Genomic DNA, 12,293 nt, shown 5'->3' on the forward strand with positions numbered 1-12,293 from the left:
CTGGTATAAGGATATTTACTAGAAGATGTTATGAATGATTAGGGGGCGGTTGAATGGTGTGGGATGCGATGGTGTTGTAGGGAAAATAAAGGGGAGTTGGAGCTGATAGGTATAGGGGGACCGCACCCATTCCCCTGTGATGCACGTGCTGGTGACGAGTATGGTGATGATGGTGAAGTTTGAGAGTGGTTGTGATGGAAGTGGTGGTGATAATGGGAGTGATGATGATGATGGCGATAATGATGGTGATGATTATGAGAGTGATCATGATGATGATCATGGTGATGATGATTATGATGGTGGTGGTGATGATGATGGTGATGATGATGATGGTGATGATGATGGTGATGATGATGATGATGATGGTGACGATGATGATCATGATCATAATGGTGAGGATGATGATGATGACGATTATAACGGTGAACCGTAATGATAATGACGATGATGAAGGTGATAATACTGGCTACTAATGATGTTTTCACTCGATTCGCCGATTCGCCTATCGAAAGGGGCTTAAAGCCGTCCCAAAATATACTTTTACTCTGAATATTTTTTACGGGGTTGTGGTCATGAATTTCAATTTCCGAGGTTTCTGCAGAGCAGTCATTTGTTGTGCGCCTTCTAACAAAAGTATAACACGAATATAGAGTAACACTTCCCTCTGCTTCCCCGATTCTGAAATGTGAGTGACACTCTTAGGTCTACTGAATCCATAGACAATAAACGAAATAGAATTATACTTACAATGACCTTTAATTTGACAACAATAATTATTAAGTAGTGGCCGGGTAATTAGTCGCCACTCGACCTGAAAATTAAATTCTACGGTGGAAATTTCAAGAAAAAATCTGATTAAACCACCAATGTTAAACCTTCGACGAAGATGCTTGTTTTACATTGATATGAAAGTCTAGGCACGGGCAGTGCTAGATTATTTGATGGGGGTGGGAGGGGAGACAACCGAAAGATAACGGGATTTCTTTTTTTCTCAATTATAGACTAATGGGCTTGTTATGTTTATAGTATCAAGAATGATGGACAAGATCCCTCCCATTTTATACTCTTTCTTCTTTTTTCCCTTCTCCCCAGTCTGTCTCTTTCATTTTCTACCCTTTAATCACAACTTAAAAGATCACGCGGGCATTTGCCCCCAGCACCCTGTGGTGCCGCCCTGGAAACAGGTGCCATTTTGATTCGCATCTCACACTTGACACATTAAATAGATGCATGCAGATGGACACTTAAATATAATGGATATGAGAACATTAATGTTATACCCATCATGCCCATTGAAACATTATTGTGGGGCCACAGTGTCTCCAAATGTACAAAAGCATACAAATTATCGGCTGACTAGTCTGAATGTCTATAATTCTGATCAAACCTCCCCCCTCCCCCATTTTCATAACCATTCCGCGGCCCTTGCATTTTATGCTCAATTATTAAAGGACAAGTCAACCCAACAAAAAGTTGATTCAAATAAAAAGAGAAAAATCTAACAAGCATAACATGAAAATTTCTTCAAAATCGGATGAAAAAAAAGAAAGTTATGACACTTTAAAGTTTCGCTTAATTTCACCAAACAGTTGTATTCACATCCTTGTCGGTATGCAAATGAGGAGACTGATGACATCACTCACTCACTATTTCTTTTGTATTTTATTATGTGAAATATGAAATAGTCCAATTTTCTCCCTGTCGGTTTTCGTGTGAAACGACGGTTAAATCCTCCCTGAACATATGCAAATAACATTGTTTAATACTTTATGGTTCAATCAAGTTGGTCCTTATATTGTCAAATCTGTAAAAAAAAAAAATAATTAGGTTTTTAATTCAAACAATAAAAAACAAAAGAAATTATGAGTGACGGATTATCATCGAGTGTCTCATTTGCAGTGTCACTGAGTTGTGCATATCACTGTTTTGTGAAAAATAAGCGAAACTTTAAATTGTCATAACTTTCTTATTTTACATCCGATTTTGATGAAATTTTCAGCATAATATTGGTTTCTCTATTTATTCAAATCAACAATTTTCTGGGGTGGACTTGACCTTTAATTATTCTGTGATAAAGGATTCTAGATTTGTTTGGAAAACCCTACATCAGTCATCTCTCTTTTCAACCTCTACTAATATAGAGAAGGTGAAAAGAGAGAGGACTGATGTATTGGTGTGTGAGTGTAGAGTTTTCAAAACAAATAACTATTAACGTCCAAATTTAGACTATTGATACCTACCCATGTATTGCGCTCCATTTTTTTTTTTTGAAAGTCGTTGCAGGAGAGACTTCCCTAGAGCAAAAGAAGATGAAAATAGCCGATGAAATCGGAAATTTTGGACCAAAATAATCCCAAGGTTTTGATTAGGAATATCCATTGTCTGTTCACTTTCGATGGCGTTGGTCATAGTTCAATATCCGATATTTGTTTTACAAGTTCCCCAGCTAATCCAAGGAAGCATGACTCACCCTATACAATAAATTGCTTCTAGTCCCTGATATTTAATATTTTGCTGGTGTTTGCATCATTTCATTCGAGGGTGACAACAATGGAAATCAATACCGATGTTCCGGTCTATTGGATCAGTGATGACTCCACAACAGAACTACACACCCTTGCCTATCTGGGCCCTGTCTTATAAAGAGTTGCGTTTGATCTGATCAACCACAACTATGGAAAGCCAACAACGCCCACATCTGAAATCCATGTTTGCTCAAAATGTTTTCTATGGAGTATATTAATAAATTTTTTGCTTTCATGACAATTCGGTCATGTGTGTGTCTTTGTCTGTTTGCCTTTGTTAACAAAGGACTTTTTGTGAATTTCTAGAAAAAAAATATTACGACACTGATGGATTTCCATAGAGTTACGATTGATTGTATCAATCGTAACTCTTTGTAAGACCGGGCCCTGATATGATTTTGTCCAAACCTTGACAGGCAACGCTGTAACGATATGACTGAAGCATGAATTCATCTTCTAAAATCAGGTGTAGCGCCACAGAGAGAGAGAGGGGAGGGGGTAGGACAGCGGTGTCCGCCCCTTGCGAGTTTTCAATTTGTGTGGGGGGGAGGCAAGATAAACGATATAGAGATAAAGAGATAGATCTGTGTGTGTTTTTTGAAATACCCTATTATTATCATGATTATTATAATATCGACAACACTTTTAGATCGTCGAGCCACACCCCATATCTTAATAAAATGACACCACCCATGCATTAGATATTTGTAGTCTTCTTCTCACCCCCCCATGTAGACCCTAGCTAGAAATTGATAATTTATCATTTCAATTATTGCTTGTCACCTTGATTACCACGCGTCATTTATTTCTCGTTTGGCCCTTTGAAATATGATTGAAATCGCATTTAATCGAAGTGATTTGAATCTATTCTGAGACTGAGCAGTGTTTGCTTTTCTTGAAATTAATTACTGTTGCGATTTCAGTATGAAGTTCGATTTTTCTTTCAAACTAGCTCTATAACAATTTTTATTCACAAAATGTTCCCTTTATTCATTCAGCATATATATTTGATTACTTTCAATGAAAAAGAAAAATATTTTTTTTTTTTATTTCTTCTCATTGCAGGTAGGCGTTGATATATTGATGCCCAATCTTCATCCAAAACACGGTAACTAATTCTTCGTTTTCTACATTAGGTTTACTTTATTTCAATGACTAAAATTATATATGATTAATGATTTCTTCTACTTCTACGCATTTTACAATCTGATTCTGGATATTGATAAAGTTTTGCAACGCTACCGGTAAGAAAGGAAAACTGCGACCCAAAATAATATATTATTTGATACTTATTAGGTGATCTGTCAATCAACAGATCAACTATTAATTTCGTAAGAATTTTCTTTTTTCTTTATTATTTCTTAACTTTTATTTTTCCACCCTTTTCTTGTTCTATTCTTAATTTTGTGCATTAAGGAGCAATTCAGAAGAAGTAAAATCCTTATTCAGTAGCTTGAAAACATGATGCTTTTAATTTCATTCAATGCAAATCAGACTACACTATCGTTTATGAATATACTGTACAAATTTTGTGACAATCGAATTGTTAAGTCGTTTGTGTTTCTTTATTTTTTTTCTTTCTCAACTGTACAGAACATTTATTCTCAAAACTCGATGATTATCACTTAGTCCGACCGTATCGGTCGACGCCGGAAGGAGATTTTATAAGTCATGATCTTTCAACTGAAGCCGAAGAAGACGAACTTGAATATAAACGAATAAAAAGAGAAGATGAACTTCGTCGGCGGCGACGAAGACGACGCGACGTCGACGGCGTGGACGAGGCCAACGTCAATGACGCTGGTATTGACGTCGATTCACAGTTTCATTTTGCAGTCGACGCTTTCGGTGCCCATATGATTTTGAACGTGACAAGGGATACACGGTTAGTTGCACCTCGCTTTAAAGTCGAACGATACTTGGACGATGGATCGATCGAATCGTTCACACCGAGGACCAACTGTTTCTACAAGGGCGCAGTTTCACAGTACCACGAATCTCGTGTTGCTATTAGCAACTGCCAGGGCTTGGTAAGTACTCTTCGTGCAGTTCACCTGAGTATAATATACTGTGCGTAATAACATTAAAGCATCATGACAGGTTCAAATCAAGTTCTTAATCTATAATCAAGTTTCAGGAAAATAACTAAAGTTCTTGTTATCACCATCGTCAACCCCTCTGGTAATCATGATAATAGTGAAGATACTTGGAAGGCGACTTTGCAAGACGGTCGGGGTCAAACTCCCTTGATCTGGATGATCGAGACGCTCTGGTTCTCTACTTAAAAAATTGGGATATGTTAGAAATATTCGAGCGATGTTCATCAGGGTAGTCAGATGACGATCAACCCCGATTACGTCGACGCGTTATGTCGACGTATCAACAACGGACTCGATCGACACCGATCAAAACTGTTACGTTATTTCCAGTGACCTATTGGTCAGTTTTGAGGCGGTATCGTTGATGTAATTGCAGTACTATGCTGTTCGATCAAGTCCGATCGAGAAATTGTCATCCGGGTAGGTCTCTACATCTCGGGCCGACCTTGCTTGACCGTAAACATTCTGGCTGCGTAGTCGAGAATTTTGAAGATTTCCACAATTTTCGAGTAGGATGCATGTCAGAGTGTAGTCTCCCCGATGAAAGTAGATTGATTCCGATTACCCTGCAGCACGACAATGACCTGGCCGAAATGAATTCTGTGGCATAAATAATGATTGATCAATTTAGTAGTGGAGCCACACTGTTAGAAAATGTATCCTTAAGATAAAAGAAGTTCCTGCAGCAGAGTCTCGAGAACACCTGTAATCCGTTACCAGATTGCGTAATCTTACAGGAAATTGGTATTTGATGTATGGAACCTTACAAATTTCCTTCAATAAAACACCCTTTTCCCCCTTTTTAAACAGACCTGTTCTGTTAAATTGCAGAAGATTAATGTTTTAAGAATTTACAGAATGATTCTGTTATTGCTTTCTGTAAAATCACGTTTTTTTAGAAGTGTAGGTCGGGTAGGGTAGGTGAGCCATAGACTCACACTGTAGAACTAACTGAGAATAAGATTGCGATTCGTTCATGAACAGTAATGTCATTTCTAAATAAGAAATGGTTCTGATACCTATAGGCTCGATGTGATGAAGGTATACGGATGTGTTAATCTCTAGAAGACTAAAATTAAACCTATTTTTACCATCAGTGTTTTGAAACGTCTTCCCGTCGGAAGCAATTACAGAGCAATGTGCGAAGTTGAATCGCTTCCTCTCCCTCGATGTGGAACATGTTGTACGGAAATGATGAAGGGCAGTGATCCTTGATTGGATTGAGACCTTTGATAATCCTCAAGGAAACCAACTGTCAAATTCTATTCGGTTTGATAGAGGTTGTAAGGGCCGATTATCAAACAAGTCGTATGCCGGCCTGGGAACGACCTTTCTACCATTGGAAATTAGTTAAAGTCCACAACCAAAATAGTGAATGGTTGGTTGTTGGTGTGCAGGCCAAGGATGACGATGGTGGCGATATTCTTGATTTTGATGATTATAATCATCATCATCATCATTATATTCATCATCATCATCATCTTTGTCAGGCACAGCGCTATGGGGGCATGGATTAACCGCGCCTCCTATTGTTGTTGTTTTTTTCAAGTAGTGAAACACTGGAGAAAAAGAAGAGAAAGATAAAAATGTAAGAAAGAAGGAAATGAGTATAAAAGAGTATAAAAGAGAATCTCCAGCAATTAAATCGATATACGAAATGACGCGACCTATAAGTCGTCTCGCTCCCTGTCAGATGTTAACAATCTTGGAAAAGTAATGTATTATATTTATCAATAAATAATGTTTCTATCTAGTATCCAGTGTATAACCGCTAAGACTCTTATGAAAGTAAAAGCAATTACATGAATTTATGACGGCAATTTGCTAAATTTGATTCCATAATAGTAATAAACTATAAACAGATGTTATTCCCCGTGTCAATCATTTAAAAAAAAAACAGTGATTTTAATCTGCTTTCGATCTCATTAAATGAAATGTAAGTTTCATTAATTTCCATGGCATAATGTCTTCCTAAATCTCAATTCTTGATACCAATTACTTTTTTAACATTGCAGCTAATCAATCATTCTTTGGGAGTCGTTTTCTTTTTTATTACTCATATAGGTTGTTTCTCAATAGATTGTTTATAAAATGTATGTTATGAAATCTAATCGTGATATCTCATCACATTTCATAATTTTAAGGTTTCAGTTTTTAGATGATTGGCATTAGGAATGAAACGGAATGGAAATTGGGCCCTCGATACTGATTTGTCTTCCAATTAGTGTTTTTTTTTATCAAACATACTCCCCAAACATCCTCAATTTTAGCCGACTATTGCCACAGTTACATCAACAATTCCGTCAGACCGATCAAAGCTAATAAGTTATTTCGAATGACATGGGCGTAAATCCCAGGAAGGACAGGGACGCGTCCCCCTACTCAAAACAGTAGGGGGGGGCACAATATCAAATGTCCCCTACTATTTTTGGTCTTTTATGATGGAAAGAAATACATCATTCAAAATGGCCTTTCCTTTTTGAAATGACCTTACATTTTTTTTTGTCAAATAAATTTCTTGCCCCTGGTCCCCCTACCTTTCGGGAAAGATTTCCGCCCTTGTCGAATGACATACCATCGGTCGGTTTGGAGTCGGTTTCGTTGATGTGAATGAAGCATCATGTCCTGATTGGGACATGGGTAATGCAGATGTAATTGAGAGTTTGAAGTTTAGATGTTTTGCTTCTGTCCATCTTGACAGTTTATGATTGTCAGAAAGAGGTTAACAAGACATAGATTTCCTATTCGGCTTATGTTCCACCAAACAACATGTCTGAAGTTCCGTTGGGTTATTACAGCTGATATTCCCAATCACGGCTAATGACAATTAAACAGTTAAAAAGAGAATTTATCTAAGTGCTTCTAGGATTTCAGCCCAATTCCTTCTAGAGATCATTCTGGATCATTTTGATTTTTGTCATTATCAAGATATTTGTAGAGAAATTATTTTTAAAATGATAATAAATGTTAATTTTTACAATGTTTTAGCGTTCTTACAAAATAACATTGTTTCATAGCGCTCAAAGTAATAATTTGGACCAGAAAGCGATAATGAGAACGATTTTAAAGGCGCCGGGGGAGGGGCTGACATGACATTTAAAAGACCGTGATAGTATTTCTTAGGTTTGTATACACATTGCCGATTGAAAAAAAAGTGGTAGCCCCCTCGCCTTTCCGCGGCCCCTTTTTTCATCCCCTTTCCTGATATTCACTTGAGTTCCGTTTTTCTTTCTTTGTCTTGGGACTTTTAATGGCCTCAAGCCCCCCCCCCCCATTACTAGAACTCATTCACATTATTTCCAAGGGCTCTGGCTTGGACTTGAATCCTTGTAAAATCTACGATAAACAATTTTTATACCATAATCGTCCCCCTGGCTAGATCACGATTCCGTGAGCATGTGGAGTGAGCTTGCCTCTTTATCATTCTCGTCATCTCGTCATTTTTCTGTTCACTTTTCCTCATCGTTTTCAATCTTAATGATTATATGATTTATAGTCATCGTAAAATATGATTAACCGAGAAGGTCAAAATGAAAGTGGTATCCTCCTTAGGGACGTCTATTAACATGATTGAGATTTATCAAAATATTCTAAATTTTTAAAAATAAATGCATAAAATGCACGGGACTCCGGTGTACTTGAGAACTTCATTGAGCGTGATTAGAATCGAGGACAGATCGGGTAATTATCTTTCGTTAGCAATTAAATGTTATATAACAAAATGTCAGTTGACATGGACTTTTAGACAAAAAATACATATGAGATGAAAAGTAAAACGCAGCCATTATGCGCCTTGTCGAGGCCGCCTTCACCAACAACTGTTGTGCTGCGGACATACCGGGGAAACTCGCCATACCGATCAATGCTGTTACGTTACTTCAAACAATGCATATCATCAATCGGTGGTGAGTTGGTAACAAGCCCGCTATAGATGAAAGCCATACCTTAGACAGGCGATTCAAATTGACTGATCTGGGGCCTGTTGCAGAAAGAGTTGCAATCAATTGCAACTCTAAAAATCATGCGCATCTTGATTTTCAACCAATCAAAAGCGCGCATTTGGGACTTGCGATTAATTTTTTTGACTTGCGTTTAAACGCAACTCTTTCTGCAACGGGCCCCTGGATTCGCGCCAGAATTACTGCAAGGATTTTATTCCTCTTCACGCCATCTGAATTAAAACGTCACCTCTGGAAAAAGGACAACATCCAGCAAAGATCCTAATCTAAATATTTACCCGTCCATCGCAAAACCAGGCCATTATTTCTGCTTTTCTAACCGCAAGTCGAACTATTGGAGATTTGCGCAAATCTCTCGGACGACATTTGGGATATCGATAGCTTGTTGGACGATGCAATCGGAAATCGTCGGATGGGAAGGGCGTCGTTCATATTGCTGTTGATATCCTAGGGGGTAAAATCTGTTTTAATCTAGGATTCACCAAGGAAAGGTTCATTCCTCCATCGCACTTGTTTTGGCAAGAGATAGTTTTATCTTGATTGGATTCTATAGGTCTATAAACTTGTAACATAATATAGTTGAGCATACAAAATAACTGCACAAAATTTATCTTATGTTATCAACTGGTAAAAGATGCATTTAAAATAGGCCTAGTACTTTTTCAATTGCTTTTTTATTTGCATTGATTCCATTTATTTGGAATTAAAAAAAACGATTGCCAATTCAACTTTTGAATTTCACTTTAGACCTTTTCGCCTAGGAACGCCACTGGCTATAGTTCGGATAACACCCAACATTTAACTTTTAACAATTTAAAAAAGGTCACACACGAATTCCCACCAGGGGTGAAATTTGCCTGGGACAACATTGATTCGAGCTGGAAAAGCACGATCAGCACTATCAACATGGAATGATTTAAAGGACAAGTCCACCACGACAAAAAGTTAACTTGAATAAAAAGAGAAAAATTCAACAAGCATAACATTGAAAAAAAAATCATCAATATTGGATGTAAAATAACGAAGTTATGACATTTTAAAATATCGCTTAATTTCTCAAAACAGTTAAATGCAGATCCTAGTTAGTATGCAAATGATGAGATTGATGAGGTCATCCACTCACTATTTCTTTTGTATATTATTATATGAAATATTCTAATTTTCTCCTAATTGTCAAATGAAACAATTAATTCCTCCCCGAACATGTGGAATTAGCATTGTTCAATTCTAAATGTTTCAGTCAAGTTGGTCCTTATTGCCAAATCTGTAAAAAATGAAAAAATGTATAAATCAAACAAAAAAACAACAAAAGAAATAGTGAGTGAGGGACATCATCGTCATTCAACTTCCTGGAGTGGACTTGACCTTATGCTTTCCCTATCGTCATTTGAATATCAAGTGTACAAAAACGTGAGTTCAATCAAAGTTTGGTTATGTTTTTCGATTAGAAGAAGATACAGTAATATCATATTTTGGTATATTAACCATCATAACTGGAATATGAAGAACGGTTTTATATTTCAAAATAATGTAACTACTCCTGGTCATTTTGTATCTATCCATGGAGGCCAATATCTAAACGAGGACTCTGTCGTTGGGTAATTCTGATGAGCTCTCGATGTTATTTCAGATCCACTTTGTCGAGATCACAGATGAGTACGATGACGATGGATGGAATTCCACGCACCCGGGTGACGTCATGATTTGATTGTTTAATGACGAAAGATGTAATTTACGATATAACGACCTGGTGGGGCGGACAATCTGGACATTACACATTTGTCAGAGCATTTGTGGTAGGGTCCATGGTCAGAGTGTGATTCTAGTTTGGAGACAGTAAAATCTCCAATATAATAATGTTTTGTGATCTATATATTTCAATAGCGATGTAATAATGAATGATTTATTCCCAGTGTAATAGTGTCATTTGTATATAGCGCCTGGTTTCTTCTCATTAATGGTGTCCAAATTTGGTGTCAAAGTAAAGCACCGAAAAAAATAACAGGTTCAAGAAATAAACTCGATGGTTAACATATTTCTTTGAGCAGAATGAAGGATTGAATTTTTTCTAGATGCCTATATGACCTATATTTATAACATCTTTATTATTATATCCATCAGCCAAACTGTATATTTTCCAATTAATTGGTAGGGGTGGAGAATTAAGATTCCTTGCTTTAATCTACAGTTGGGATTGTTTCCTTTCAAATTATGATACGTGATCGGAGGATCGAGGAAGGTCATCATGAATGGATTCGAATTTCAGTTTGTGAATATCTTAAAAGAATAAGGGCCTTTCCGTAACAATAAAGACATTTTGCAGATCCTTTCTCGGGGAAGTGATCGAAGGATGTCAAATATGGAAAACATGCAGGAAGGCCACTATTAATGGAATCGAATTGTTTGATAATGTAGTCTTCACAAACATAGTATTTTGTTTCCCCCGTCACTACCTTGAGTAGACTTCACACCATTCATCATTAATTGATTTGTTATGTCGATATTTACTCTGCAATTAATTATCTCTGCATTCCACGACTTGTCTATTTGCTCTTTATAAAACGAGGGACGTATTAGATGGCTATATCCCAATTTCATTGGATCATCGATAGATTTTACATCTGGTTTAGAGGTTGTGTGTCTAGTTACTGTGTCTGTTTGTTAAACGAACAACGTATCGAGACCAAAAAGTATTTAGTTTATGTTTCGGTTTTAATATGGTAACTCCCATAGGAGCTCAGCAGGACAGCGTTTTTTTTTTGGTAAACGCCAAGCTGGTATAATTATAACCAATTACCTATAGGAAACATTTTACGTCTAGGTTAATCAGTCATAGTGGCTGACGTTATACGACAGATATTACTCTTGGGTCTTTTTACCAAAGTGGAGACAATGGTCGAGTTGAGATTCGAACTCACAACCTTGCTCTAACCACTGGACCACACGACCCGTAATAGATTAATTATCTTTATATTTGAATTTCACTTCCTCGGTCGTTTGATTTGAATGATTTTTTTAACAAGATATTTAGTTTATTTAATTCGAAATTAATTTAAAAATATTTTATCCATTTTGTGATATCATAAACTCATTTTATGCCTTGTCCAGATTTAACCAAAACGAAATTTCAAATGATGATATTATTGTTACTGTTTTAGACTTATATACTTTTAATTACTTTATTTTTCAAATACTTTTTCGTATTCGTTATTTTATCATTTAATTTCTACTTTTTTATTCTATATTTTATTATATCTTTCGTTTATTTATTTGTGTTTATTTATCTTTCTGATTCTTTTTTTTTTGGGGGGGGGTCGTTGATCGTCCTATTTCAGTCAAAATATCTCGAGCTTGCTTAATTTCATTCTCTGATTCAATCATACTGAGATGGCCCAAGTGAAGGTTCTGCTCTGACTTCACCATGGCAACAACCACAAAATATAGTGACGGTCACTCTGGTCAAGCATCTGGGATTTTAAAAGGAGTAGAGGGGAAGGGGTAGGGGTGTAAGTAGGGTGTCTATGGGGAGATATCGGCCTAGATGAGGGGAGATTAGAGGAGAAAGAGGAGCCACAGACAGGATATCTACATGTCTTCCCCTATTAATCAACACCTTCGATAGATGCTGATAAAAATATATCTTTAAAGGTAGTCTTGAACTCGAGCTTCGATGAAGTAATTAGAATTAAAATGAGACGTTTAAAGATTTT

At 36.7% G+C, this 12,293-nt stretch overlaps 1 protein-coding gene across 3 annotated transcripts in view; it reads left to right on the top strand.

Moving 5' to 3' along the window:
- The window catches only part of LOC121432030 (A disintegrin and metalloproteinase with thrombospondin motifs 3-like), an 80,558-nt gene that overhangs the window by 15,785 nt on the left and 52,480 nt on the right, over nucleotides 1–12,293 (top strand). For all 3 annotated transcript variants that reach the window (XM_041629848.1, XM_041629850.1, XM_041629849.1), the window contains exons 2-3: nucleotides 3,591–3,633; nucleotides 4,119–4,555. In XM_041629848.1, coding sequence (XP_041485782.1) covers nucleotides 3,591–3,633; nucleotides 4,119–4,555 — 480 coding nt within the window. The remainder of the gene's footprint in view (nucleotides 1–3,590; nucleotides 3,634–4,118; nucleotides 4,556–12,293) is intronic.

The sequence above is a fragment of the Lytechinus variegatus genome, chromosome 18, assembly GCF_018143015.1.
Source record: "Lytechinus variegatus isolate NC3 chromosome 18, Lvar_3.0, whole genome shotgun sequence".
In the NCBI taxonomy this organism is placed as follows: domain Eukaryota; kingdom Metazoa; phylum Echinodermata; class Echinoidea; order Temnopleuroida; family Toxopneustidae; genus Lytechinus; species Lytechinus variegatus.